Source organism: Carcharhinus amblyrhynchos, chromosome 3 (genome assembly GCF_965287045.1).
Source record: "Carcharhinus amblyrhynchos chromosome 3, sCarAmb.v2.hapA, whole genome shotgun sequence".
In the NCBI taxonomy this organism is placed as follows: Eukaryota; Metazoa; Chordata; class Chondrichthyes; order Carcharhiniformes; family Carcharhinidae; genus Carcharhinus; species Carcharhinus amblyrhynchos.
In genome coordinates, this window is record NC_137326.1 from 140,839,908 (window position 1) to 140,866,355 (window position 26,448).

At 48.3% G+C, this 26,448-nt stretch overlaps 1 protein-coding gene across 2 annotated transcripts in view; it reads left to right on the forward strand.

Moving 5' to 3' along the window:
• The window catches only part of lrrc34 (leucine rich repeat containing 34), a 112,072-nt gene that overhangs the window by 24,876 nt on the left and 60,748 nt on the right, over positions 1-26,448 (forward strand). For both annotated transcript variants that reach the window (XM_080186147.1, XM_080186148.1), the window contains 4 exons: positions 12,666-12,730; positions 13,907-13,990; positions 14,831-14,959; positions 22,417-22,512. In XM_080186147.1, the coding sequence (XP_080042273.1) occupies positions 12,666-12,730; positions 13,907-13,990; positions 14,831-14,959; positions 22,417-22,512 (374 nt within the window). The remainder of the gene's footprint in view (positions 1-12,665; positions 12,731-13,906; positions 13,991-14,830; positions 14,960-22,416; positions 22,513-26,448) is intronic.

Consider the following 26,448-nt stretch of genomic DNA (forward strand, 5'->3'; position numbering starts at 1 on the left):
TTAGGGCCAGTTACAGACAGTAGGGGGAAGTTGTGTGTGGAACCGGAAGAGATTGGAGAGGCATTGAACCATTATTTCTCTTCGGTGTTCACGCAGGACGATATGAATGTAGCTGAGGAGGTCACTGGGGTGAAGGGGTGTAAAATAGAAAGTATTGTAGTTGATACAGAGGATGTGTTGGATATTCTAGATGGGTTGAAAATAGATAAGTCCCCTGGTCCAGACGGGATTTACCCTAGGATTCTATGGGAGGCAAGAGAGGTGATTGCAGAGCCACTGGCTCTGATCTTCAGGTCGTCGTTGGTCTCTGGTATAGTACCGGAAGATTGGAGGACAGCGAATGTTGTCCCATTGTTTAAGAAGGGGAACAGAGACTTCCCTGGGAATTATAGACCAGTGAGTCTTACTTCTGTAGTGGGCAAGGTTTTAGAAAGAATTATTAGGGATAGGATTTATAGTTATTTGGAGAGTAATGAATTGATTAGAGATAGTCAGCATGGTTTTGTAGCGGGAAGGTCGTGCCTTACTAACCTTATTGAGTTCTTTGAGAAGGTGACCAAAGAGGTGGATAGGGGTAAGGCAGTAGATGTGGTATATATGGATTTTAGTAAGGCGTTTGATAAGGTTCACCATGGTATGCTTCTGCAGAAAATGCAGATGTATGGGATTGGTGGTAATTTAGGTACTTGGATCAGGAATTGGTTAGCAGATAGGAGACAGAGGGTGGTGGTTGATGGTAATTATTCATCATGGTGTTCGGTTACGAGTGGTGTGCCTCAGGGATCTGTTTTGGGGCCACTGCTGTTTGTAATCTTTATTAATGATCTGGATGAGGGTATAGTTGGGTGGATTAGTAAGTTTGCTGATGACACCAAAGTCGGAGGTGTGGTAGATTGTGAGGAAGGGTGTCGAAGTTTGCAGGGTGACTTGGACAGGTTGCAGAGCTGGGCTGCGAGGTGGCGGATGGAGTTTAATGCGGAGAAGTGTGAGGTAATCCATTTCGGTAGGAATAACAGATGTGTTGAGTATAGGGCTAACGGGAGGACTTTGAATAGAGTGGAGGAGCAGAGGGATCTAGGTGTATGTGTACATAGATCCCTGAAAGTTGGGAATCAAGTAGATAAGGTTGTTAAGAAGGCATACGGTGTCTTGGCGTTTATCGGTAGGGGGATTGAATTTAGGAGTCGCAGCGTCATGTTGCAACTGTACACAACTCTGGTGCGGCCGCACTTGGAGTACTGTGTGCAGTTCTGGTCCCCACATTGCAGGAAGGATGTGGAGGCTTTGGAGAGGGTGCAGAGGAGGTTTACCAGGATGTTGCCTGGTATGCAAGGGAGGTCCTATGAGGAGAGACTGAGGGATTTGGGGTTGTTTTCACTGGAAAGAAGGCGGCTAAGAGGGGATCTTATAGAAACATATAAGATGATTAGAGGTTTAGATAGGGTGGATGGTGATAGCCTGTTTCCTCGGATGGAGAAATCTAGCACGAGGGGGCATGGCTTTAAATTAAGGGGGGGTAGTTATAGGACGGATGTCAGGGGCAGGTTCTTTACCCAGAGGGTGGTGAGGGACTGGAATGCCCTGCCTGCTGCAGTTGTAAATGCGCCTAGTTTGGGGGCGTTTAAGAGATTGGTGGATAGGTTTATGGACGAAAAGGGATTGGTTTAGATTAGTGGGTCAATGTTTTTTTATAAGACTGGTCGGCGCAACATCGTGGGCCGAAGGGCCTGTTCCGCGCTGTAATGTTCTATGTTCTATGTTCTATGTTCTAAGCAAGGTGGTTGAGGCGGACACACTGGGATCATTTAAGACTTGTCTAGATAGCCACATGAACAGACTGGGAATAGAGGAATACAAACGAATGGTCTAGTTGGGAATACATGATCGGTTCAGGCTTGGAGGGCCGAAGGGCCTGTTCCTGTGCTGTACTGTTCTTTGCTTTTTGTTCTTTGTTCTTTGGGAGTTGCTCTACTGATTAAGGAGAATATCACAGCTGTACTCCGGGAGGACACCTCGGATGGTTCGTACAGCGAGGCAATATGGGTAGAGCTCAGAATTGTTCTTACATTCTAGGAATAGGAAGGATGTCATCTCAGTGTTGGGGGCTTACTATAAGTCACCCAACAGCCAGCAGGAGACTGAGGAACAGATATGTAGGCAGGTTTTCACAAGGTGTAAAAGTAACAGGGTTGTTGTGATGGAAGATGTTAATTTCCCCGATATTGACATGGACTCACTTAGTGCTTGGAGCATGGATTAGGGAGAGTTTATAAGGAGCATCCAGGAGGGCTTCATAGAATCATAGAACCCTACGGTGCAGAAAGAGGCCCTTCGGCCCATCAAGTCTGCACTGACCATAATCCCACTCCGGCCCTACCCCCATATCCCTACATATTATACCACTAATCCCGCTAATCTCCGCTACCCTGGACACTAAGGGACAACTTCTTAGCATGGCCAATCAACCTAACCCACACATCTTTGGACTGTGGGAGGAAACCGGAGCACCCGGAGGAAACCCACGTGACAGTGTTCACCAGATAAGGACTTGTTAGATGATGAGTCTGGGAAAGGGTGTGTAGATAGTTTGAGTCATGATGAGATGAAACAGGACGAGGTATTGGGGTTCTTGAGAAAGGTTAGAGTTGACAAGTCCCCAGGGCCTGCTGGGATATACTCCAGAATACTGAGAGAGGCAAGGGAGGAAACTGCTGGGGCCTTGAGAGAAATCTTTGTATCCTCACTGGCTACAGGGGAGGTACACACAGCCAGAAGTCTCACAACACCAGGTTGAAGTCCAACAGGTTTATTTGATAGCAAAAGGCACGAACTTTTGGAGTGCTCACTGCTCCTTCGTCAGGAGGGGAGGAGTTCTGTTCACAAACAGGACATATAAAGACACAAACTCAATTTACACTATAATGATTAGAATGTGAGTCTTTACAAATAATCAAGTCTTAAAGATACAGACAATGTGAGTGGAGAGATGGCTAAGCACAGGTTAAAGAAATGTGTATTGTCTCCAGACATAGAACACAGAACATTCCAGCGCAGTCCAGGCCCTTCGGCCCTCGATGTTGCACTGACCAGTGGAACCAATCTAATGACCCTCTAACCTAAACTATTCCAATGTTATCCATATGCCTATCCACTGACCATTTGAACACCCTTAAAGTTGGCGAGTCCACAACTGCTGCAGGCAGAGCATTCCACGACCTTACTACCCTCTGAGTAAAGAACCTACCTCTGACATCCGTCCGATAATTACCACCCCTTAATTTAAAGCTATGTCCCCTCGTGTTAGCCATCACCATCCGAGGTAAAAGGCTCTCACTGTCCACCCTATCTAACCCTCTGATCATCTTGTATGCCTCAATTAGGTCACCTCATAACCTTCTTCTCTCCAATGAAAATAACCTCAAGTCCCTCAGCCTTTCCTCATAAGACCTTCCCACCATACCAGGCAACATCCTGGTAAACCTCCTCTACACCCTTTCCAATGCCTCCACATCTTTCTTATAATGCGGCGACCAGAACTGTACGCAATACTCCAAGTGCGGCCGCACCAGAGTTTTGTACAGTTGCAACATGATCTCACAGCTCCGAAATTCAATCCCTCTACCAATAAAAGCTAACACACCGTACGCCTTCTTAACAACCTTATCAACCTGGGTGCCAACTTTCAGGGATCTATGCACATGTACCCCGAGATCTCTCTGCTCGTCAACACTACTAAGAGTCCTTCCATTAGCCCTATATTCTGTACTCCTGTTACTGTTACCAAAGTGAATCACCTCACACTTTTCTGCATTAAACTCTATTTGCCACCTCTCGGCCCAGCTCTGCAACTTATCTATGTCCCTCTGCAAACTGTAACATCCATCCTCACTGTCTACAACTCCTCCGACTTTAGTGTCATCAGCAAATTTACTAATCCATCCTTCTACACCCTCATCTAGGTCATTTATAAAAATGACAAACAGCAGTGGATCCCTGCAGCACACCCCTTGTAACTGAACTCCAGGTTGAATATTTCCCACCAACCACCACCCTCTGTCTTCTATCAGCTAGCCAATTCCTGATCCAAACTGCTAAATCACCCTCAATCCCATGCATCTGCATTTTCTGCAATAGCCTACCATGGGGAACCTCATCAAACGCTTTGCTAAAATCCATATACACCACGTCAACTGCCTTACCCTTATCCACCTCTTTGGTCGCCTTCTCAAAGAGTTCGATAAGGTTTGTGAGGCACGATCTACCCTTCACAAAACAGTGTTGACTATCCCTAATCAATTTATTTCTCTCTAGATGATTATAAATCCTATCCCTTATAATTCTTTCCAAAACTTTGCCCACAACAGAAGTAAGGCTCACCAGTCTATAATTCCCAGGATGGTCTCTACTCCCTTTCTTGAACAAGGGGACAACATTTGCTATCCTCCAGTCTTCCAGCACTATACCTGTAGCCAATGATGACATGAAGATCAAAGCCAAAGGTTCTGCAATCTCCTCCCTAGCCTCCCAGAAAATCCTAGGATAAATCCCATCCGGCCCAGGGGATTTATCTATTTTCATACCCTCAAGAATTGCGAACACCTCCTCCTTATGTACCTCAATACAGTCTAGTCTAAAAGCCAGTATCTCAGTATTCTCCTCGACTACACTGACTTTTTCCTGCGTGAATACTGATGAAATCTATTCATTCAGTGCCTCCCCTATCTCTTCAGGCTCCACGCACAACTTCCCACTACTGTCTCTGACTGGCCCTAATCTTGCCCTAATCAATCTTTTATTCTTGACATACCTATAGAAAGCTTTAGGGTTTTCCTTGATCCTATCCGCCAAAGTCTTCTCATGTCCTCTTCTAGCTCTTCTTAAGTCTCTCTTTAGCTCCTTCCTGTCTAATTTGTAACTCTCCAGTGCTCTAACTGAGCCTTCACGTCTCATTTTTACATAAGCCTCCTTCCTCCTCTTCACCAGAGATTCAACTTCCTTAGTACACCACGGTTCCCTCGCTCGACCACTTCCTCCCTGCCTGACAGGTACATATTTATCAAGGACTCGCAGTAGCTGCCCCCTGAATAAGCTCCACATTTCAGATGTTCCCAGCCCCTGTAATTTCCTACTCCACCCCATGTATCCTAAATCTTGCCTAATAGCCTTATAATTACCATTCCCCCAGCTATAACTTCTGCCCTTCGGTATATACCTATCCCTTTCCATCACTAAGGTAAACATAACCCAATTGTGGTCACTATCACGAAAGTGCTCACCTACCTCCAAGTCTAACACCTGGTCTGGTTCATTACCCAGTACCAAATCCAATGTAGCTTCACCTCTTGTTGGCCTATCTACATACTGTGTCAGGAAACCTTCCTGCACACATTGGACAAAAACTGGCCCCTCTAACGTGCTTGAGCTATAGCTTTTCCAATCGATATTTGTAAAGTTAAAGTTCCCCCATAACAACTACCCTGTTACTTTCGCACCTATCCAGGATCACCTTTGCAATCCTTTCCTCTACATCTCTGGAACTTTTTGGAGGCCTATAAAAAACTCCCAGCAGTGTGATCTCTCCTTTCCTGTTTCTAATCTCAGCCCATACTACCCCAATAGACAGGTCCACATCAAACTCCTTTCTACCACCGTAATACTGTCCTTGACTAACAATGCCACGCCTCCCCCTCTTCTACCACCTTCTCTGCTCTGACTGAAACATCTGAACCCCGGGACCTGCAACAACCATTCCTGTCCCTGCTCTATCCATGTCTCTGAAATGGCCACAACATTGAAGTCCCAGGCACCAATCCAGGCTGCAAGTTCACCCACCATATTGCGTATGCTCCTCGCATGAACCCACCCTCCTGCCTGCCAATACTCTGCTGCGACCTAGAAACCTTATCCATGACCTCCCTATTCTCATCCTCCTGTACATTGGAGCTACAATTCAGGTTCCCATCCCCCCTCTGAATCAGTTTAAACCCCCCTGAATAGCATTGGCAAATTTCCCCCCAAGATATTAGTTCCCATCTGGTTCAGGTGCAGACCATCCCTCTTGTAGAGGTCCCACCTACCCCAGAACGGGCCCCAATTGTCCAAGTATCTGAACCCTTCCCTCCTGCACCATCCCTTTAGCCACAAGTTCAAATGTTCTCTCTCTCTATTCTTTTCCATGCTATCCCGCGGCACAGGTAACAAACCAGAGATAACCACTCTGCTTGTTTTAGCCCTGAGCTTCCACCCTAACTCTCTGAATTTCTGTCTTACATCCCCGTCCCTTTTCCTACCTATGTCATGGGTGCCTATGTGAACCACAACTTGGGGCTGGTTCCCCTCCCCCTTAAGGATCTCAAACACTCGATCAGAGATATCATGGACCCTGGCACCTGGGAGGCAACATACCAACCGCGAGTCTCTCTCTTTCCCACAGACTCTCCTATCTATCCCCTTAACTATGGAATCCCCAGTCACTAATCCTGTTCTTTTCTTCCCCCTTCCCACCTGAATATCAGGGACAGGCTCTACCCCTGAGACCTGTACTCCATGGCTTACCCCGGTTGAGTCTTCCTCTCCAACAGCATCCAAATCAGAGGATTTGTTTTAGAGGAACAGCCTCAGGGGATCGCTGCTCTGACTGCTTCTTACCCCTACGAGCAGTCACCCACGTATCACTTTTAGGAGTAACTATCTCCCTGTAATTTTTGTCGATAGCTGCCTCTGCTTCCCGAATGATTCTTAGTTCCTCCAGTTCCAGCTCCGGGTCCCTAACACGGTCCTCAAGGAGCTGGAAATGGATGTACCTCCTGCAGGTGTAATCAGCTGGGACACTCCCAGTGTCCCTCACCTCAAACATCCCACAGGAGGAACATCGCACTGCCTGCACTGCCATCCCTATTACGTCCCTTACCAAGACACAAAAATAAACTTAAACTTACCTGCTCTCATTCCGAGTTTCTCTCTCTGTTTTTAAGGTTAGAGGAGGGGGGAGAAAAAAAAACACCTACCCAGTCGTCCCTGTGACCTCCTACCGGTTCTCATGTGTGTGGAACTTGGCTCTCGGTCTCTGCTCAGCGACTCTACTTTCATAGAGTCTACTTTCGTAGAGTCGCTGAGCAGGATTAGTTTGGGTTTGATACACGGTTATGGAAATGGCACGGGGCAGTGGGATTAGTTTGCGATTGATACAGGGCTATGGGGAGAGAGCAAGACAGTGGGATTAGTTTGGGGATTGATACAGGGCTATGGGGAGAGAGCGGGGCAGTGGGATTAGTTTGGGGATCGATACAGGGCTATGGGGAGAGAGCGGGGCAGTGGGATTAGTTTGGGGATCGATACAGGGCTATGGGGAGAGAGTGGGGGGCAGTGGGATTAGTTTGGGATTGGTACAGGGCTATGGGGAGAGAGCGGGGCAGTGGGATTAGTTTGGGATTGGTACAGGGCTATGGGGAGAGAGTGGGGGGCAGTGGGATTAGTTTGGGGATCGATACAGGGCTATGGGGAGAGAGCGGGGCAGTAGGATTAGTTTGGGGATTGATACAGGGCTATGGGGAGAGTGTGGGACAGTGGGATTAGTTTGGGGATTGATACAGGGCTATGGGGAGAGAGCGGGGCAGTGGGATTAGTTTGGGGATTGATACAGGGCTATGAGGAGAGAGCGGGGCAGTGGGATTAGTTTGGGGATCGATACAGGGCTATGGGGAGAGTTTGGGGCAGTGGGATTAGTTTTGGGATTGATACAGGGCTATGAGGAGAGAGCGGGGCAGTGGGATTAGTTTTGGGATTGATACAGGGCTATGGGGAGAGAGCGGGGCAGTGGGATTAGTTTGGGGATTGATACAGGGCTATGGGGAGAGAGTGGGGGGCAGTGGGATTAGTTTGGGATTGGTACAGGGCTATGGGGAGAGAGCGGGGCAGTGGGATTAGTTTGGGATTGGTACAGGGCTATGGGGAGAGAGTGGGGGGCAGTGGGATTAGTTTGGGGATCGATACAGGGCTATGGGGAGAGAGCGGGGCAGTAGGATTAGTTTAGGGATTGATACAGGGCTATGGGGAGAGTGTGGGACAGTGGGATTAGTTTGGGGATTGATAGAACATAGAACATAGAACATAGAACACTACAGCACAAACAGGCCCTTCGGCCCACAAGTTGCGCCGACCACATCACCTACCAACCTACAGACCTATCTATAACCCTCAATCTCATTAAACCCCATATACTCATCCAGAAGTCTTTTAAAAGACCCCAGCGAGTTCGCCTCCACCACCACTGACGGCAGCCGATTCCATTCACTCACCACCCTCTGAGTGAAAAACTTACCCCTAACATCACTTCTGAACCTCCCTCCCCGCACCTTAAATCTGTGTCCTCTCGTAGCGACCATTTCAAACCGGGGAAATAGCCTCTGAGAATCCACCCTATCTATTCCTCTCAACATTTTGTAAACTTCTATCAGGTCGCCTCTCAACCTTCGTCTCTCCAGGGAAAAGAGTCCCAGCTCCCTCAACCTAACTTCATAAGGCATGCCTCCCAGTCCAGGCAACATCCTTGTAAATCTCCTCTGCACCCTTTCAATAGCTTCTACATCTTTCCTATAGTGAGGCGACCAGAACTGCGCACAATACTCCAAATGAGGCCTGACAAGGGTCTTATAAAGTTCCAGCATTACCTCCCGACTCCTAAACTCAATCCCTCGATTAATGAAGGCCAGTACACCATACGCCTTCTTGACCACCTCCTCCACCTGCGAGGCCGATTTAAGAGTCCTGTGGACCCGGACCCCAAGATCCTTCTGCTCCTCAACACTACTCAGACTTCTGCCCTTAATAGTGTACTCGTTCATCCCGTTGGTTCTGCCAAAATGGACGACTACACATTTATCCGCGTTGAAGTCCATCTGCCACTTCTCCGCCCAGTCCTGCATCCTATCTATGTCCTGCTGCAACTTTTGCCATCCTTCCAGATCATCCACAACACCACCGACCTTCGTGTCATCAGCGAACTTACTTACCCATCCCTCCACTTCCTCATCCAGGTCATTTATGAAAATGACAAACAACAAGGGTCCCAGAACAGATCCTTGAGGCACTCCGCTGGTGACTGACCTCCATTCAGAAAAAGCCCCATCCACAACCACTCTCTGCCTTCTGCAGGCAAGCCAGTTCTGGATCCACAAGGCCAAAGGCCCTTGGATCCCATGCCCTCTCACCTTCTCAAGAAGTCTTGCATGGGGGACCTTATCAAACGCCTTGCTGAAGTCCATGTACACTACGTCCACGGCACTTCCTTCGTCAATGGCTATGGGGAGAGAGCGGGACAGTGGGATTAGTTTGGGGATTGATACAGGGCTATGGGGAGAGAGCGGGGGCAGTGGGATTAGTTTGGGGATCGATACAGGGCTATGGGGAGAGAGCGGGGCAGTGGGATTAGTTTGGGGATTGATACAGGGCTATGGGGAGAGTGTGGGACAGTGGGATTAGTTTGGGGATTGATACAGGGCTATGGAGAGAGAGCAGGGCAGTGGGATTAGTTTGGGGATTGATACAGGGCTATGGGGAGAGAGCGGGGCAGTGGGATTAGTTTGGGGATCGATACAGGGCTATGGGGAGAGTTTGGGGCAGTGGGATTAGTTTTAGAACATAGAACATAGAACATTACAGCGCGGAACAGGCCCTTCGGCCCACAATGTTGCGCCGACCAGTCTTATTTTTAAAAAAAAACATTGACCCACTAATCTAAACCAATCCCTTTTCGTCCATAAACCTATCCACCAATCTCTTAAACGCCCCTAAACTAGGCGCATTTACAACTGCAGCAGGCAGGGCATTCCAGTCCCTCACCACCCTCTGGGTAAAGAACCTGCCCCTGACATCCGTCCTATAACTACCCCCCCTTAATTTAAAGCCATGCCCCCTCGTGCTAGATATCTCCATCCGAGGAATCCATTTGGGATTGATACAGGGCTATGGGGAGAGAGCGGGGCAGTGGGATTAGTTTGGGGATTGATACAGGGCTATGGGGAGAGAGCGGGGCAGTGGGATTAGTTTGGGGATTGATACAGGGCTATGTGGAGAGAGCGGGGGCAGTGGGATCAGTTTGGGGATTGATACAGGGCTATGGGGAGAGTGTGGGGCAGTGGGATTAGTTTGGGATTGATACAGGGCTATGGGGTGAGAGCGGGGCAGTGGGTTTAGTTTGCAATTGATACAGCACTATGGGGAGAGAGCGGGGCAGTGGGATTAGTTTGGGGATTGATACAGGGCTATGGGGAGAGAGCGGGGCAGTGGGATTAGTTTGGGGATTGATACAGGGCTATGGGGAGAGTGCGGGGCAGTGGGATTAGTTTGGGGATTGATGCAGGGTTATGGGGAGAGAGCGGGGCAGTGGGATTAGTTTTGGGATTGATACAGGGCTATGGGGAGAGTGTGGAGCAGTGGGATTTGTTTGGGGATTGATACAAGGCAATGGGGAGAGTGTGGGGCAGTGGGATTAGTTTGGGGATTGATACAAGGCAATGGGGAGAGAGCGGGGCAGTGGGTTTAGTTTGCGATTGATACAGGGCTATGGGGAGAGTGCGGGGCAGTGGGATTAGTTTGGGGATTGATGCAGGGTTATGGGGAGAGAGCGGGGCAGTGGGATTAGTTTTGGGATTGATACAGGGCTATGGGGAGAGTGTGGAGCAGTGGGATTTGTTTGGGGATTGATACAAGGCAATGGGGAGAGAGCGGGGGAAGTGGGATTAGTTTGGGGATTGATACAGGGCTATGGGGAGAGAGCGGGGCAGTGGGATTAGTTTGGGGATTGATACAGGGCTATGGGGAGAGAGCGGGGCAGTGGGATTAGTTTGGGGATTGATACAGGGCTATGGGGAGAGAGCGGGGCAGTGGGATTAGTTCGGGATTGATACAGGACGATGGGGAGAGAGCGGGGCAGTGGGATTAGTTCGGGATTGATACAGGACTATGGGGAGAGAGCGGGGCAGTGGGATTAGTTTGGGGATTGATACAAGGCAATGGGGAGAGAGCGGGGCAGTGGGTTTAGTTTGCGATTGATACAGGGCTATGGGGAGAGAGTGGGGCAGTCGGATTAGTTTGTGGATTGATGCAGGGCTATGGGGAGAGAGCGGGGCAGTGTGATTAGTTTGGGGATTGATACAGGGCTATGGGGAGAGAGCGGGGCAGTGGGATTAGTTCGGGATTGATACAGGACTATGGGGAGAGAGCGGGGCAGTGGGATTAGTTTGGGGATTGATACAGGGCTATGGGGAGAGAGCAGGGCAGTGGGATTAGTTTGGGGATTGATACAGGGCTATGGAGAAGGAGCCGGGCAGTGGGAATAGTTTGGGGATTGATACAGGGCTATGGGGAGAGAGCGGGGCAGTGGGATTAGTTTGGGGATTGATACAGGGCTATGGGGAGAGAGCAGGGCAGTAGGATTAGTTTGGGATTGATACAGTGCTATGGGGAGAGAGCGGGGCAGTGGGATTAGTTTGGGATTGATACAGGGCTATGGAGAGAGAGTGGGGCAGTGGGATTAGTTCGGGATTTATACAGGGTTATGGGGAGAGAGCGGGGCAGTGGGATTAGTTTGGGGATTGATACAGGGCTATGGAGAGAGAGTGGGGCAGTGGGATTAGTTTGGGGATTGATACAGGGCTATGGGGAGAGAGCGGGGCAGTGGGATTAGTTTTGGGATTGATACAGGGCTATGGGGAGAGAGCGGGGCAGTAGGATTAGTTTGGGATTGATACAGGGCTATGGGGAGAGAGCGGGGCAGTAGGATTAGTTTGGGATTGATACAGGGCTATGGAGAGAGCGGGGCAGTGGGATTAGTTTGGGATTGATACAGGGCTATGGAGAGAGAGCGGGGCAGTAGGATTAGTTTGGGGATTGATACAGGGCTATGGGGAGAGAGCGGGGCAGTGGGATTAGTTTTGGGATTGATACAGGGCTATGGGGAGAGAGCGGGGCAGTAGGATTAGTTTGGGATTGATACAGGGCTATGGGGAGAGAGCGGGGCAGTAGGATTAGTTTGGGATTGATACAGGGCTATGGAGAGAGCGGGGCAGTGGGATTAGTTTGGGATTGATACAGGGCTATGGAGAGAGAGCGGGGCAGTAGGATTAGTTTGGGGATTGATACAGGGCTATGGGGAGAGAGCGGGGCAGTAGGATTAGTTTGGGATTGATACAGGGCTATGGAGAGAGCGGGGCAGTGGGATTAGTTTGGGATTGATACAGGGCTATGGAGAGAGCGGGGCAGTGGGATTAGTTTGGGGATTGATACAGGGCTATGGAGAGACAGTGGGGCAGTGGGATTAGTTCGGGATTGATACAGGGCTGTGGGGAGAGAGCGGGGCAGTGGGACTAGTTTGGGATTGATACAGGGCTGTGGGGAGAGAGCGGGGCAGTGGGACTAGTTTGGGATTGATACAGGGCTGTGGGGAGAGAACGGGGCAGTGGGATTAGTTCGGGATTTGTACAGGGCTACGGGGAGGGAGCAGGGCAGTGGGATTAGTTTGGGATTCCTTCCATGATTTGATGATCTTTCTGGCACTGCAATTGAAAAGAACAAGGATGGTTTTAGATTCACTTGGGATTGGGGATTGAAGATTGAAATATCTCCCAAAAGATCCTGAACATTTCCATTTTGATTGTATTTTTCAGGTCTTGATTTAAGATACAACAACATAACAAACTGTGGAGCAGAAATCTTTAGCAGAATGCTTCTGGTATGTGTTAACATTCTACAGGGAGCTGTAGGATTAATTTGGGATTGATTCAGGACTATGGGGAGAGAGTAGAGGCAGTGAGATTAATTTGGGATTGATACAGGGCTATGGGGAGAGAGTGGGTAGTGGGATTGGTTTGGGATTGACACAGGGCTATGGGGAGAGAGCAGGGCAGTGGGATTAGTTTAGGATTGATACAGGGCTATGGGGAGAGAGTGGGGCAGTGGGATTAGTTTGGGGATTGATACAGGGCTATGGGGAGAGAGTGGGGCAGTGGGATTTGTTTGGGGATTGACACAGGGCTATGGGGAGAGAGTGGGGCAGTGGGATTAGTTTGGGATTGATACAGGGCTATTGGGAGAGAGTGGGGCAGTGGGATTAGTTTGGGGATTGATACAGGGCTATGGGGAGAGAGTGGGGGCAGTGGGATCAGTTTGGGATTGATACAAGGCTGTGGGGAGAGAGTGGGGCAGTGGGATTAGATTGGCATTGATACAAGGATGTGGGGAGAGAGTGGGGGCAGTGGGATTAGTTTGGGATTGATACAGGGCTATGGGGAGAGAGTGGGGCAGTGGGATTTGTTTGGGGATTGACACAGGGCTATGGGGAGAGAGTGGGGCAGTGGGATTAGTTTGGGATTGATACAGGGCTATTGGGAGAGAGTGGGGCAGTGGGATTAGTTTGGGGATTGATACAGGGCTATGGGGAGAGAGTGGGGGCAGTGGGATCAGTTTGGGATTGATACAAGGCTGTGGGGAGAGAGTGGGGCAGTGGGATTAGATTGGCATTGATACAAGGATGTGGGGAGAGAGTGGGGGCAGTGGGATTAGTTTGGGATTGATACAGGGCTATGGGGAGAGAGTGGGGCAGTGGGATTAATTTGGAATTGATACAGGGCTATGGGGAGAAAGTGGGGCAGTGGGATTAGTTTGGGATTGATACAAGGCTGTGGGGAGAGAGTGGGGGCAGTGGGATTAGTTTGGGATTGATACAGGGTTATGGGGAGAGAGTGGGGCAGGGATATTATTTTGAGATTGATGTAACAGATGTAATGATTTGAATCTGCTCATCCACTTTTGCAAATACCTGTGGATGAATCATCTTTGTGTAGCTGTGCCTGGGGATTCTGTCATGATTGTTACCCTGTTAAGATCACATCTGAATCTTACCTCCTAGGAATCCAACACATTTACTGATCTCAATCTGATGTGTAATGACATTGGCCATCATGGAGCTGAATGGTTGGCCAAAGGTTTGCAGGTGAGTATCTGAACTATGAGGATGGGTTTGTGCCCTGGGGGCTCAATGGATACTTTGTCAACCACAGCCAGACTGTGCATGTAGCCACTGGTCCAACCCACTGGAAACAGCAGTTAATATCTAGAATCATATCCTGGAATCCCTACATTGCAGAAGGAGGCCATTTGGCCCATTGAGTCTGCACCAACTCTTAACCAGGTTTACCCAGGAACCCAACATATTTATGTCACTAACTTCTATATAGTGGGACACCAGGGGCATTCAGCATGGCCAATCCACCTAATCTGCATATCTTTGGAGTCTACGACTATAGCAGAGAATCCGGAGGAAACTCACGCAGACACAGGGAGAATGTTCAAACTCCACAGAGTGCCCCAAGCTGGAATTGAACCCAGATCCCTGGTGCTGTGAGGCAACAGTGCTAACCACTGTGCTACTGTGCTGCACTGTCCAATGGAAACCCATGGCAGGAGGACAGATTGTAGCTGGTTTGGGTGAGTTACCCTTTCAATGGGGGTCACAGGAAACAGAGCCAGCATTTTGGGGATTATGTTTCTTTCTCTCTGTCGAGTTTTGGATTGAGTGTTCCTCTGCGTTCCTTGTAAGATTGGGAGAGGGAGAGATGGGGATGGATATTTTCCAAGCTAGCAAGGGGTTTGAGCTGATTTGGGATTGGATGGATCTTTCAAATGAGGTTAAAAGTGAAGCTGTGCTGGGATTGGTGGGCAGTTTGTGTCTCAGAGTTGCACTGAGGGAGATAAAAAAGCTTTGAATTTAAATCTGGTGATTAAACTTTATCCTGAATCACAAGGCCACAATCTCACTCCAATCTTAATGCAGTTGAACAGATCACTGAAGACTCTGAGGATGAATGGGAATAAAATTGGCAACGTGGGTGGACTGCACTTTGCAACAATGCTTCAGCTAAACCAGACATTGGAATCTCTGGATCTCGGTGATTGTGATTTGGTGAGTTGCCCAGTAAAATTTGTTAACACAAGCCAATCTGTAATGGCCAGCGAGTGGTTTCTCCCGATTGCTGAGTCAGTGATGGTGTTTGGATTGTGTGATCGATGGATCACTGTGGGACCAGCCAGTGAAGCAAAAGTTGTTTCTGAGACCAAGAATGGTCCTATGTATGTGAGCATATCTCAACATGAGTATGTCTGATTGTCAGTGCGCACATGTTAGCATGTGTTAGAGCATGTCAGTGTGCGGGGTAGAACGTCTCTATGTATGAGTGTGTTAGCGTGTTAGTGTGTGCATGTCCGTGTTAGTATGAGCATGTGTCAGACTGTGCCCAGGTGCTTGTGCATGTCAGTTTGCATCTAATTGCATTAGTGGGTATTCATACGTGTGTCTTGTGTGTGGGTCTGTGTGACAGTGTGTGTGTGTAAGTCAGTGTGTGTGCATCTCAATGCATGTGCCTATATCAATAGTGTGGGTATCAGTAGTGTGCATGTTGGTGCAAATCTAATTGTGTTAGTACATCTTATGGTGGTGCATACACTCAACACTTGTGTAGCCCAGAACACTCCACCTCACTGATAACCACCCGGTCAATCTGTGTATCATCTGCAAACTTACTAATCCTATCCCCCCACTGCCAAGTGAGGTGGTTGAGGCAGACACGTTAGTGACATTTAAGATATATCTAAATAGACGTTAATAAAATGAGAGTTTTTCAAGGAGGTCACCAGGAAAGTGGATGAAGGGAAGGCGGTGGATGTTGTCTACCTGGATTTCAGCAAGGCCTTTGACAAGGTCCCTCATGGGAGGTTAGTTAGGAAGGTTCAGTCGCTAGGTATACATGGGGAGGTAGTAAATTGGATCAGACACTGGCTCAATGGAAGAAGCCAGAGAGTGGTTGTGGAGGATTGCTTCTCTGAGTGGAAGCCTGTGACTAGTGGAATGCCGCAGGAATCGGTGTTGGGTCCATTGTTGTTTGTCAACTATATCAATGATCCGGATGATAATGTGGTAAATTGGATCAGCAAATTTGCTGATGATACAAAGATTGGAGGTGTAGCGGACAGTGAGGAAGGTTTTCAAGCTTGCAGAGGGATTTGGACCAACTAGAAAAATGGGCTGAAAAATGGCAAATGGAATTTAATGCAGACAAGTGTGAGGTATTGCACTTTGGAAGGACAAACCAAAGTAGAACGTACAGGCTAAATGGTAGGACTCTGAAGAGTGCAGTTGAACAGAGGGATCTGGGAATACAGGTACAGAATTCCCTAAAAGTGACGTCACAGGTGGATAGGGTCATAAAGAGTGCTTTTAGTACATTGGCCTTTATAAATCGGAGTATCGAGTATGAAAGTTGGAGTGTTATGGTAAGGTTATATAAGGCATTGGTGAGGCTGAATTTAGAGTATTGTGTACAGTTTTGGTCACCTAGTTACAGGAAGGATGTAAATAAGGTTGAAAGAGTGCAGAGAAGGTTCACAAGGATGTTGCCGGGACTTGAGAAACTGAGTTACAGAGAGAGATTGAATAGGTCAGGACTTTATTCCCTGGAGTGTAGAAGAATGAGGGGAGATTTGATAGAGGTGTATAAGATTTGGATGGGTATAGATAGAGTGAATGCAAACAGGCTTTTTCCACTGAGGCTAGGGGAGAAAAAAACCAGAGGGCATGGGTTAAGGGTGAAAGGAGAAAAGTTTAAAGAGAATATTAAGGGGAGCTTCTTCACACAGAGAGTGGTGGGAGTGTGGAACGAGCTGCCGGATAAAGTGGTAAATGTGGAGTCACTTTTAACATTTAAGAAAAACTTGGACGGGTTCATGGATGAGAGGGGTGGGGAGGGATATGGTCCAGGTGCAGGTCAGTGGGACTAGGCAAAAAAATGGTTTGGCACAGACAAGAAGGGCCAAAAGGCCTGTTTCCGAGCTGTAATTTTCTATGGTTCTATGGCCTGTAGTTCCCAGGCTTTTCCCTGCAGCCCTTTTTAAACAAAGGCACAACATTTGCCACTCTCCAATCTTCAGGCACCTCACCCGTGACTATCGTTGATTCAAATATCTCTGCTAGGGGACCCACAATTTCCCCCCTAGCCTCCCTCAATGTCCTGGGATACACTTCATCAGGTCCCAGGGATTTATCTACCTGGATGCACTTTAAGACTTCCAGCATCTCCTTCTCTGTAATATGTACACTCCTCAAGACATCACTATTTATTTCCCCAAGTTCCCTAACATCCATGTCTTTCTCAACAGTAAATACTGATGAGAAATATTCATTTAAGATCTTGCCCATCTCTCGTGGATCCGCACACAAATGACCTTGTTGATCCTTAAGAGGCCCTACTCTCTCCCCAGTTACTCTTTTGTCCTTAATGCATGTGTAGAAGCTCTTTGGATTCTCCTTTGCTTTATCTGCCAAAACAATTTCATATCCCCTTTTTTCCCTCCTGATTTCTCTCTTAATTCTATTTCTACACCCCTTATACTCTTCAAGGATTCACTTGATCCCAGCTGCCTTTGCATGTCATGTGCCTCCTTCTTCTCCTTGACCAGGGCCTCAATATCCTGAGTCATCCAGGGTTCCCGACTTCTGCCAGCCTTGCCCTTCACTCTAAAAGAAATGAGCTTACCATAAACCCTGGTTGTGTTGTTCATCCATCATCATCGATGAGGACCTCGACACCATTAGTCATTTTGAGGCTGGTTGCAGTGTGTCCGAAGATGACTGATCAGGCCAATTTGGGCACGGAATGTCCTGCCACATATTGGACAGACTTGTGTAGATGCTGTAGTTGTTGCGCTGGTGGCTCTGGACCTGCGCAGCTCAAGCTTAAGTTGTGCTTCTGTAATACACCTTACTTTGTGAGCTTGACAGGCTTTGTGGCTAAGACAGCACCAGGTAGGGCGGTTTTGTGCCAGCGTTTCCCAGGTGTTCATGTCAATGTCAGGCGACTTCAGGGAGGCCTTGCGTGCGTCTTTGAAATGTTTCTTCTGCTCTCCGCACGAGCGTCTTCCAGCAGAGAGTTCCCCAAAAAGGAGCTGCTTGGGTTGCGTTCTTTGACAAACGAATGACATGACTTGTTGCAGGGTGACCGGGACGGGGAACTGAATATCCAGGGGTACCAGGTGTTTAGGGAGGATAGACGGGAGGAAAAAGTGGGTGGGGTAGCTCAGTTAATAAAGGATAATATCAGGGCGGTAGTAAGGGAAGATATCTCAGAACATTTTCCTTCACTTTGGTAATAGCTTGAAGTTTCTGCAGGTTGAAGAGTTTCCCATCCACTCTGTACTTGAGGCTGATTCCAGCAACACTGTCCTGGAAGGCATCATTCAGCATGGCAGTAAACATCATGCTGAACAGTGTGGGTGCGAGCACACAGCCCTGTTTGATGCCATTGGTGACTGGGAATGCCTCAGAGGATTCTCCGCCATCCAGTACTCTGGCCATCATGGAACTGGCGTACCATCTGAATGAATTTGGGGGGGCAGCCGACCTTTGACATGATCCTCCACAGGTCTTGTCGGTGGATGTGGTTTATATGGACTTCAGCAAGGCGTTTGATAAGGTACCCCCATGAAGACTTCTTGAGAAGGTGAGAGGGCATGGGATTCAAGAGTCTGTTGCCTTGTGGATCCAGAACTGGCTTGCCTGTGGAAGGCAGAGAGTGGTTGTGGATGGGTCTTTTTCTGCATGGAGGTCGGTCACCAGTGGAGTGCCCCAGGGATCTGTTCTAGGACCCTTGCTGTTTGTCATTTTCATAAATGACCTGGATGAGGAAGTGGAGGGATGGGTTAGTAAGTTCGCCGACGACACGAAGGTCGGTGGTGTTGTGGATAGTCTGGAGGGATGTCAGAAGTTGCAGCGGGACATAGATAGGATGCAAGACTGGGCGGAGAAGTGGCAGATGGACTTCAACGCGGATAAATGTGTGGTGGTCCATTTTGGCAGGACCAATGGGATGAAGGAGTACAATATCAAGGGTAGGAGTCTTAGCAGTGTTGAGGAGCAGAAGGATCTTGGGGTCCGGGTCCATAGGATTCTTAAATTGGTCTCGCAGGTGGAGGATGTGGTCAAGAAGGCGTATGGTGTACTGGCCTTCATTAATCGAGGGATTGAGTTTAGGAGTCGGGAGGTAATGCTGCAACTTTATAAGACTCTTGTCAGACCCCACTTGGAGTACTGTGCGCAGTTCTGGTCGCCTCACTACAGGAAGGATGTGGAAGCTATTGAGAGGGTGCAGAGGAGATTTACAAGGATGTTGCCTGGATTGGGAGGCATGCCTTATGAAGATAGGTTGAGGGAGCTAGGTCTCTTCTCTGTGGAGAGATGAAGGTTGAGAGACAACCTGATAGAGGTTTATAAAATGTTGAGAGGTATGGATAGGGTGGATTCTCGGAGGCTATTTCCCAGGGCTGAAATGGTCGCTACGAGAGGACACAGGTTTAAGGTGCTGGGAGGCAAGTACAGAGGAGATAAGAACATAAGAACATAAGAAATAGGAGCAGGAGTAGGCCATCTAGCCCTTCGAGCCTGCCCCGCCATTCAATAAGATCATGGCTGATCTGTCGTGGCTCAGTTCCACATTCCCGCCCTCTGCCCATAACCCTTAATCCCCTCTCTTATCAAAAACCCATCAACCCGCTTCTTAAAAATATTTAGCGAGGCAGCCTCCACCACTTCAACGGGCAGAGAATTCCAGAGATTCACCACCCTTTGAGTGAAGAAGTTCCTCCTCAACTCCGTTCTAAACTGCCTCCCCTTTATCTTGAGGCTGTGCCCCCTAGTCCTACTGTCTTTTTTGAGCGGAGGGTGGTGAGTGAATGGAATCGGCTGCCATCAGTGGTGGTAGAGGCGAACTCACTGGGGTCTTTTAAAAGACTTCTGGATGAGTACATGGGATTTAATGGGATTGGGAGTTACAGATAGTTCTATGGCTTGGTAGGTGTGGATATGATTGGCACAGCCTGTGGGCCGAAGGGCCTGTTTGTGCTGTAGTGTTCTATGGTCTGTGTTCTATGTACACTGTCAAAGGCTTTCGCGAGGTCAACAAAGGTTGCGTAGAGCTCGCGATTCTGCTCCTGACACTTCTCCTGAAGTTGGCGTGCAGCAACAATCATGTCAATAGTCCCACGACCTTTGCGAAAGCCACACTGTGACTCTGGAAGCAGGCCCAGCTCCAGATGAGTGAGCGGACAATTTAGCAGGACTCTTGTGAGGGTTTTTCCTGTGATGGAGAGCAGCGAGATTCCTCGGTGGTTGTTGCATACTTGCCGATTGCCCTTCCTCTTGTAGAGGTGTACGATGGAAGCATCTTTAAGTTCCTGAGGAATGGATCCTTGCTTCCAAAAGGACTGGAACAACTCAGTGAGCTTCTCAATAAGTACAGGACCAGCAGCTTTATAGATCTCTGCAGGTATGGCATCTGCCCCTGGGGCTTTGCCACTGGATAGCTGGCTGACAGCTCCGTGATTTTGGCTACTACCGATGGGTCATCCACGGCGCTGTTGATATCGACCTGGGGAATCCTGTCTATTGCCTCATCGTTAATAGATGACGGTCGGTTGAGGATGGCTTCAAAGTGTTCAGCCCATCTCTGCAGGATCTGAGCCTTCTCTGTAATGAGAGTTGTACCAACTGTACTCAGGAGGGGGGAACTCCCGAGAGATTGAGGTCCGTAGAGAGTGTTGAGGGCTTCATAGAACCATTTCAAGTCGTTTCTGTCAGCGTATCCCTGTATTTCAGCTACGTTGGCGCTCAGCCAGGTATCCTGCATTTTCCACAGTTTATTCTGGACTGTCCTGCGAGCACTGGGAAAAGCATTTTTCTTGGCTGATGATGATGGGTCGTTCTGACAGACCTGATGAAGACGGTGCTTTTCAACAAGTAGAGCCTGTATCTCCTCACCATTCTCATCAAACCAATCATGCTGCTTATGGGTAGAGGGCCCGAGCATCTTCAGCACAGATGTATGGACAACATCCCTGAAGCGTCCCCAATTGTCCTCAGTGCTGCCTGCGAGGTGTAGGTCAGCAAGCTTGATTTCTAAGTCTTCAGCCAGTGCTGAAGCTATGCTGGGGTTCTTTAGCTCGGCCACATTGATTCTTTTCATAACCTTGCTTCCTTGTGGTCGCCTCTTGGGTCTGATGCGGAGCCTCATTTTGGAGACAATGAGCCTGTGATCTGTCCAGCTGTCAGCACCACACATGGCCCTGGTCACTCTGACATCCTGCCTGTCTTTTCTCCTGACAATGACATAGTCGATAAGATGCCAATGCTTAGAGCGGGGGTGCATCCAAGAGGCCTTGTTACGGGTAGGCAGATGGGAGGTTGTGTTGGTGATGATGAGGTCATGTGCTGCACAGGTCTTCATTAAGAGTAGGCCGTTACTGTTATACTTGCCCACTCCATGCCTCCCAATGACTCCCTGCCAGATTGCAGTCACACCCTCCTTTTGCATTGAAATCGCCAAGATCAGCTTGTCGGTGCTGCTCACTGCTGATAGGGCGTCTAGTTCTTCATAGAACTTGTCTTTCATCTCATCCGGGTTGTTCATTGTGGGAACATAGGTGCTGATCAGGGTGGCTTTTCTTCCGTTCTGTAGTGGAAGCTGTAATGACATAAACCAGTTGTTCACACCCTTGGGTTGACTATCAAGTTTCTGAACAAGGTGACTCCTGACGGCGAATCCAACTCCAGCATCACAACGCTCATCGCTGCCACTCCAGAAAAAAGTGTATCCACCTCCAGTTTCAGTCAACTGACCTACATTGGCAAGACGAGTTTCCTCAGGGCTGCAATGTCAATGTTGTATCTTGCAAGCTCTCTGGCAACTAAGGCTGTTCTTCTGTCTGGTCTGTCTGCTGTAGGGTTGTCCAAAAGCGTGCGCACGTTCCAAGTGCCAATGGTGAGCGATGTCACCTTGTGTTTTATTTTGTTTGTTCGACCGCAAGCTGGGATCCCCGCCAGCCGCGGTAAACTGGCCAGGGTGTAGTGAAGCAGGTAATGTTTAGGGCACCTTTTCTAGCCCCTTCCTCATTCTATGGGGTGAGCAGTGTGTTCCTGAAGAGGACTGCTCAGTCGCCCAGGTAGATGCTGAGTTCCACTGCTGCTTCGGTCAGCGGAAAACAACCATTAGACCTGAGCCGCCTGCGTGCAGGTCCGTGATTACAGCTCCCAGTGTATCTGCACCTATTGCTTCATAGCTCACCCATCGCCACAGGACTTCAAGGGTTGAACAGGACACTGATGATAGAACATAGAAAACTACAGCACAAATAGGCCCTTCGGCCCACAAGTTGTGCCGATCATGTCCCTATCTACCAGGCCTATCTATAACCCTCAATCCCATTAAATCCCATGTACATTAAAGTCAGTTCAAGGGCTTTTGCTCTCGGTTACGTTATAGGACAGTTTCGGTATTGTTCGTGCAGAATTTATGATATTTTTCTATGTGTTTTCAGGAAATTCAAAGCCTGATTGCTTTTGCAACGGTTCTACACAACAACAAAAGTCTCAAAGCCCTTGATGTTGGTCGGCCTATCCTTTACACCATTCAGGTACTGGTTGGAGAATAGCCAATGTTGTTCCTTTGTTTAAGAAGGATAGCAAGAATAATCCAGGTAATTACAGGCCGGTGAGCCTTACATCAGTGGTAGGGAAATTATTGGAGGGGATTCTTCGAGACGGGATTTATTCCCACTTGGAAATAAATGGACGTTTTAGTGAGAGGCAACATGGTTTTGTGAAGGGGAGTTGTGTCTCGCTAAGTTTTTCAAGGAAGTGACGAAAATAATTGATGAGGGGAGGGCAGGGGATGTTGTCTACATGGACTTCAGTAAGGCCTTTGATAAGGTCCCTCATGGCAGACTGGTGCAGAAGGTGAAGTCGCCTGGGATCAGAGGTGAGCTGGCAAGGTGGATACAAAACTGGCTCGGTCAAAGAATGTGGAGATGCCGGCGTTGGACTGGGGTAAGTCCAACGAAACCCAGAAAGCTTGTGAGTTTACTATCAAATAAATAGGTTGGACTTAATCGGGTGTTGTGAGATTTCTTAGTCAGTCAAAGAAGACAGAGGGTAGCAGTGGAAGGGTGTGTTTCTGAATGGAGGGCTGTGACAAGTGGTGTTCCTCAGGGATCAGTGCTGGGACCTTTGCTGTTTGTAATATATATAAATGATTTGGAGGAAAATGTAACTGGATTGATTAGTAAGTTTGTGGACGACACAAAGATTGGTGGATTTGAGGATAGTGATGAGGACCATCAGAGGATACAGCAGGATATAGATCAGTTGGAGACTTGGGTGGAGAGATGGCAGATGGAGTTTAATCTGGACAAATGTGAGGTAATGCATTTTGGAAGGTCTAATACAGATAGGAAATATATAGTAAATGGCAGAACCCTTAGGAATATTGATAGGCAGAGGGATCTGGGTATACAGGTACACAGGTCGCTGAAAGTGGCAATGCAGGTGGGGAAGGTAGTCGAGAAGGCATATGGCATGCTTGCCTTCATCAGCCAGGGTATTGAGTCTAAAAGTCGGCAAGTCATGTTGCAACTTTATAGAAGCTTAGTGAGGCCGCACTTGGAATATAGTGTTCAATTCTGGTCACCACACTACCAGGAAGTAATGGAGGCTTTGGAGAGGGGACAGAAAAGACTTACCAGGATGTTGCCCTGGTATGGAGACCATTAGTTATGAGGAGTGGTTGGAGAAATTTGGTTTGTTCTCACTGGAGTGATGGAGGTTGAGGGGAGACCTGATAGAAGTCTATAAGATTATGAGAGGCATGGACTGGGGATAGTCAGAAGCTTTTTCTCAGGGTGGAAGAGTCAATTACTCGGGGGCACAGGTTTAAGGTGCGAGGGGCAAGGTTTAAAGGAGATGAACGAGGCAGATTTTTACATAGAGAGTAGTGAGTGCCTGGAACTCGTTGCCAGGGGAGGGAGTGGAAGAAGATACGATAGTGATTTTTGACAAATACATGAATAGGATGGGAATAGAGGGATATGGTATATATGGATTTTAGTAAGGCGTTTGATAAGGTTCACCATGGTAGGCTTCTGCAGAAAATGCAGATGTATGGGATTGAGGGTAATCTAGGAAATTGGATCAGGAATTGGCTAGCAGATAGGAGACAGAGGGTGGTGGTTGATGGTAAGTATTCGTCATGGAGTTCAGTTACGAGTGGTGTGCCTCAGGGATCTGTTTTGGGGCCACTGCTGTTTGTAATCTTTATTAATGATCTGGATGAGGGTATAGTTGGGTGGATTAGTAAGTTTGCTGATGACACCAAAGTCGGAGGTGTGGTAGATAGTGAGGAAGGGTGTCATAGTTTGCAGGGAGACTTAGACAGGTTGCAGAGCTGGGCCGCGAGGTGGCGGATGGAGTTTAATGCGGAGAAGTGTGAGGTAATTCATTTTGGTAGGAGTAACAGATGTGTTGAGTATAGGGCTAACGGGAGGACTTTGAATAGTGTGGATGAACAGAGGGATCTAGGTGTATGTGTACATAGATCCCTGAAAGTTGGGAATCAAGTAGATAAGGTTGTTAAGAAGGCGTACGGTGTCTTGGCGTTTATTGGTAGGGGGATTGAATTTAGGAGTCGCAGCGTCATGTTGCAACTGTACACAACTCTGGTGCAGCCGCACTTGGAGTACTGTGTGCAGTTCTGGTCCCCACATTACAGGAAGGATGTGGAGGCTTTGGAGAGGGTGCCGAGGAGGTTTACCAGGATGTTGCCTGGTATGGAGGGGAGGTCCTATGAGGAGAGACTGAGGGATTTGGGGTTGTTTTCGCTGGAAAGAAGGAGGCTAAGAGGGGATCTTATTGAAACATATAAGATGATCAGAGGTTTAGATAGGGTGGACAGTGATAGCCTTTTTCCTCGGATGGAGAAAGCTAGCACGAGGGGGCATGGCTTTAAATTAAGGGGGGGTAGTTATAGGACGGATGTCAGGGGTAGGTTCTTTACCCAGAGGGTGGTGAGGGATTGGAATGCCCTGCCTGCTGCAGTTGTAAATGCGCCTAGTTTGGGAGCATTTAAGAGATCTGTGGATAGGTTTATGGACGAAAAGGGATTGGTTTAGATTAGTGGGTCAGTGTTTTTTTTTAAAAAACTGGTTGGCGCAACATCGTGGGCCGAAGGGCCTGTTCTGCGCTGTAATGTTCTATGTTCTGTGTTCTATGGTCACCCGGAAAAGTCGGGTGCTTTAGTTCAGTCTGGCAGCAGATTGTGCCTTGCAGCTTTGAAGGGCCTGTTCCTGGGCTGTAATTTTCTTTGTTCTTTGTTCTTCTTTGTTATTAGCAATGCCACAAAGTCACATGACCATTGAGGATGGAGAGGAGAGAAAGTTCTATGTAGAGCCTGATGCTAAGACTGTATAATGTTCCATTAAAAGCACAGTTTACCAACAGCTTTTCTCCCGTATTATCTGCATCAGTCAGTGCAGTCAAGGTGAGGCCAGTAATTTGCCACTTGAAGGCTTTCAGAAGCCCAGTGGTGAGTGAACTGCCCAATCCCCCCACTGCTCCAGATAAATTTTACCAGGATGCTGCCTGGTTTGGAGGGTAGGTCTTATGAGGAAAGGTTGAGGGAGCTGGGGCTTTTCTCTTTGGAGCGGAGGGGGCTGAGAGGCGACTTAATTGAGGTTTATAAGATGATGAGGGGTATTGATAGAGTGGACGTGCAGAGACTATTTCCTCAGGTGGATGTAGCTGTTACTAGGGGGGCATAACTATAAGGTTCATGGTACATAGAACATAGAACATTACAGCGCAGAACAGGCCCTTCGGCCCACGATGTTGCGCCGACCAGTTAAAAAACAATGACCCTCTAACCTAAACCAATCCCTTTTCGTCCATAAACCTATCCACGGATCTCTTAAACGCCCCCAAACTAGGCGCATTTACAACTGCAGCAGGCAGGGCATTCCAATCCCTCACCACCCTCTGGGTAAAGAACCTACCCCTGACATCCGTCCTATAACTACCTCCCCTTAATTTAAAGCTATGCCCCCTCGTGCTAGCTTTCTCCATCCGAGGAAAAAGGCTATCACTGTCCACCCTATCTAAACCTCTAATCATCTTATATGTTTCAATAAGGTCCCCTCTTAGCTGCCTTCTTTCTAACGAAAACAACCTCAAATCCCTCAGTCTCTCCTCATAGGACCTCCCCTCCATACCAGGCAACATCTTGGTAAACCTCCTCTGCACCCTCTCCAAAGCCTCCACATCCTATGGTGGGAGATATAGGAGGGATGTCCGAGGTAGATTCTTTACTCAGAGTGTGGTTGGGGTGTGGAATACACTGCCTGCTGTGATAGTGGAGTTGGACACTTTAGGAACTTTCAAGCGGTTATTGGATAGGCACATGGAGCACTCCAGAATGATAGGGAGTGGGATAGCTTGGTCTTGGTTTTGGACATAGCTCGGCACAACACTGAGGGCCAAAGGGCCTGTACTGTGCTGTTCTATGTTCTATGTGTAGATGGAGG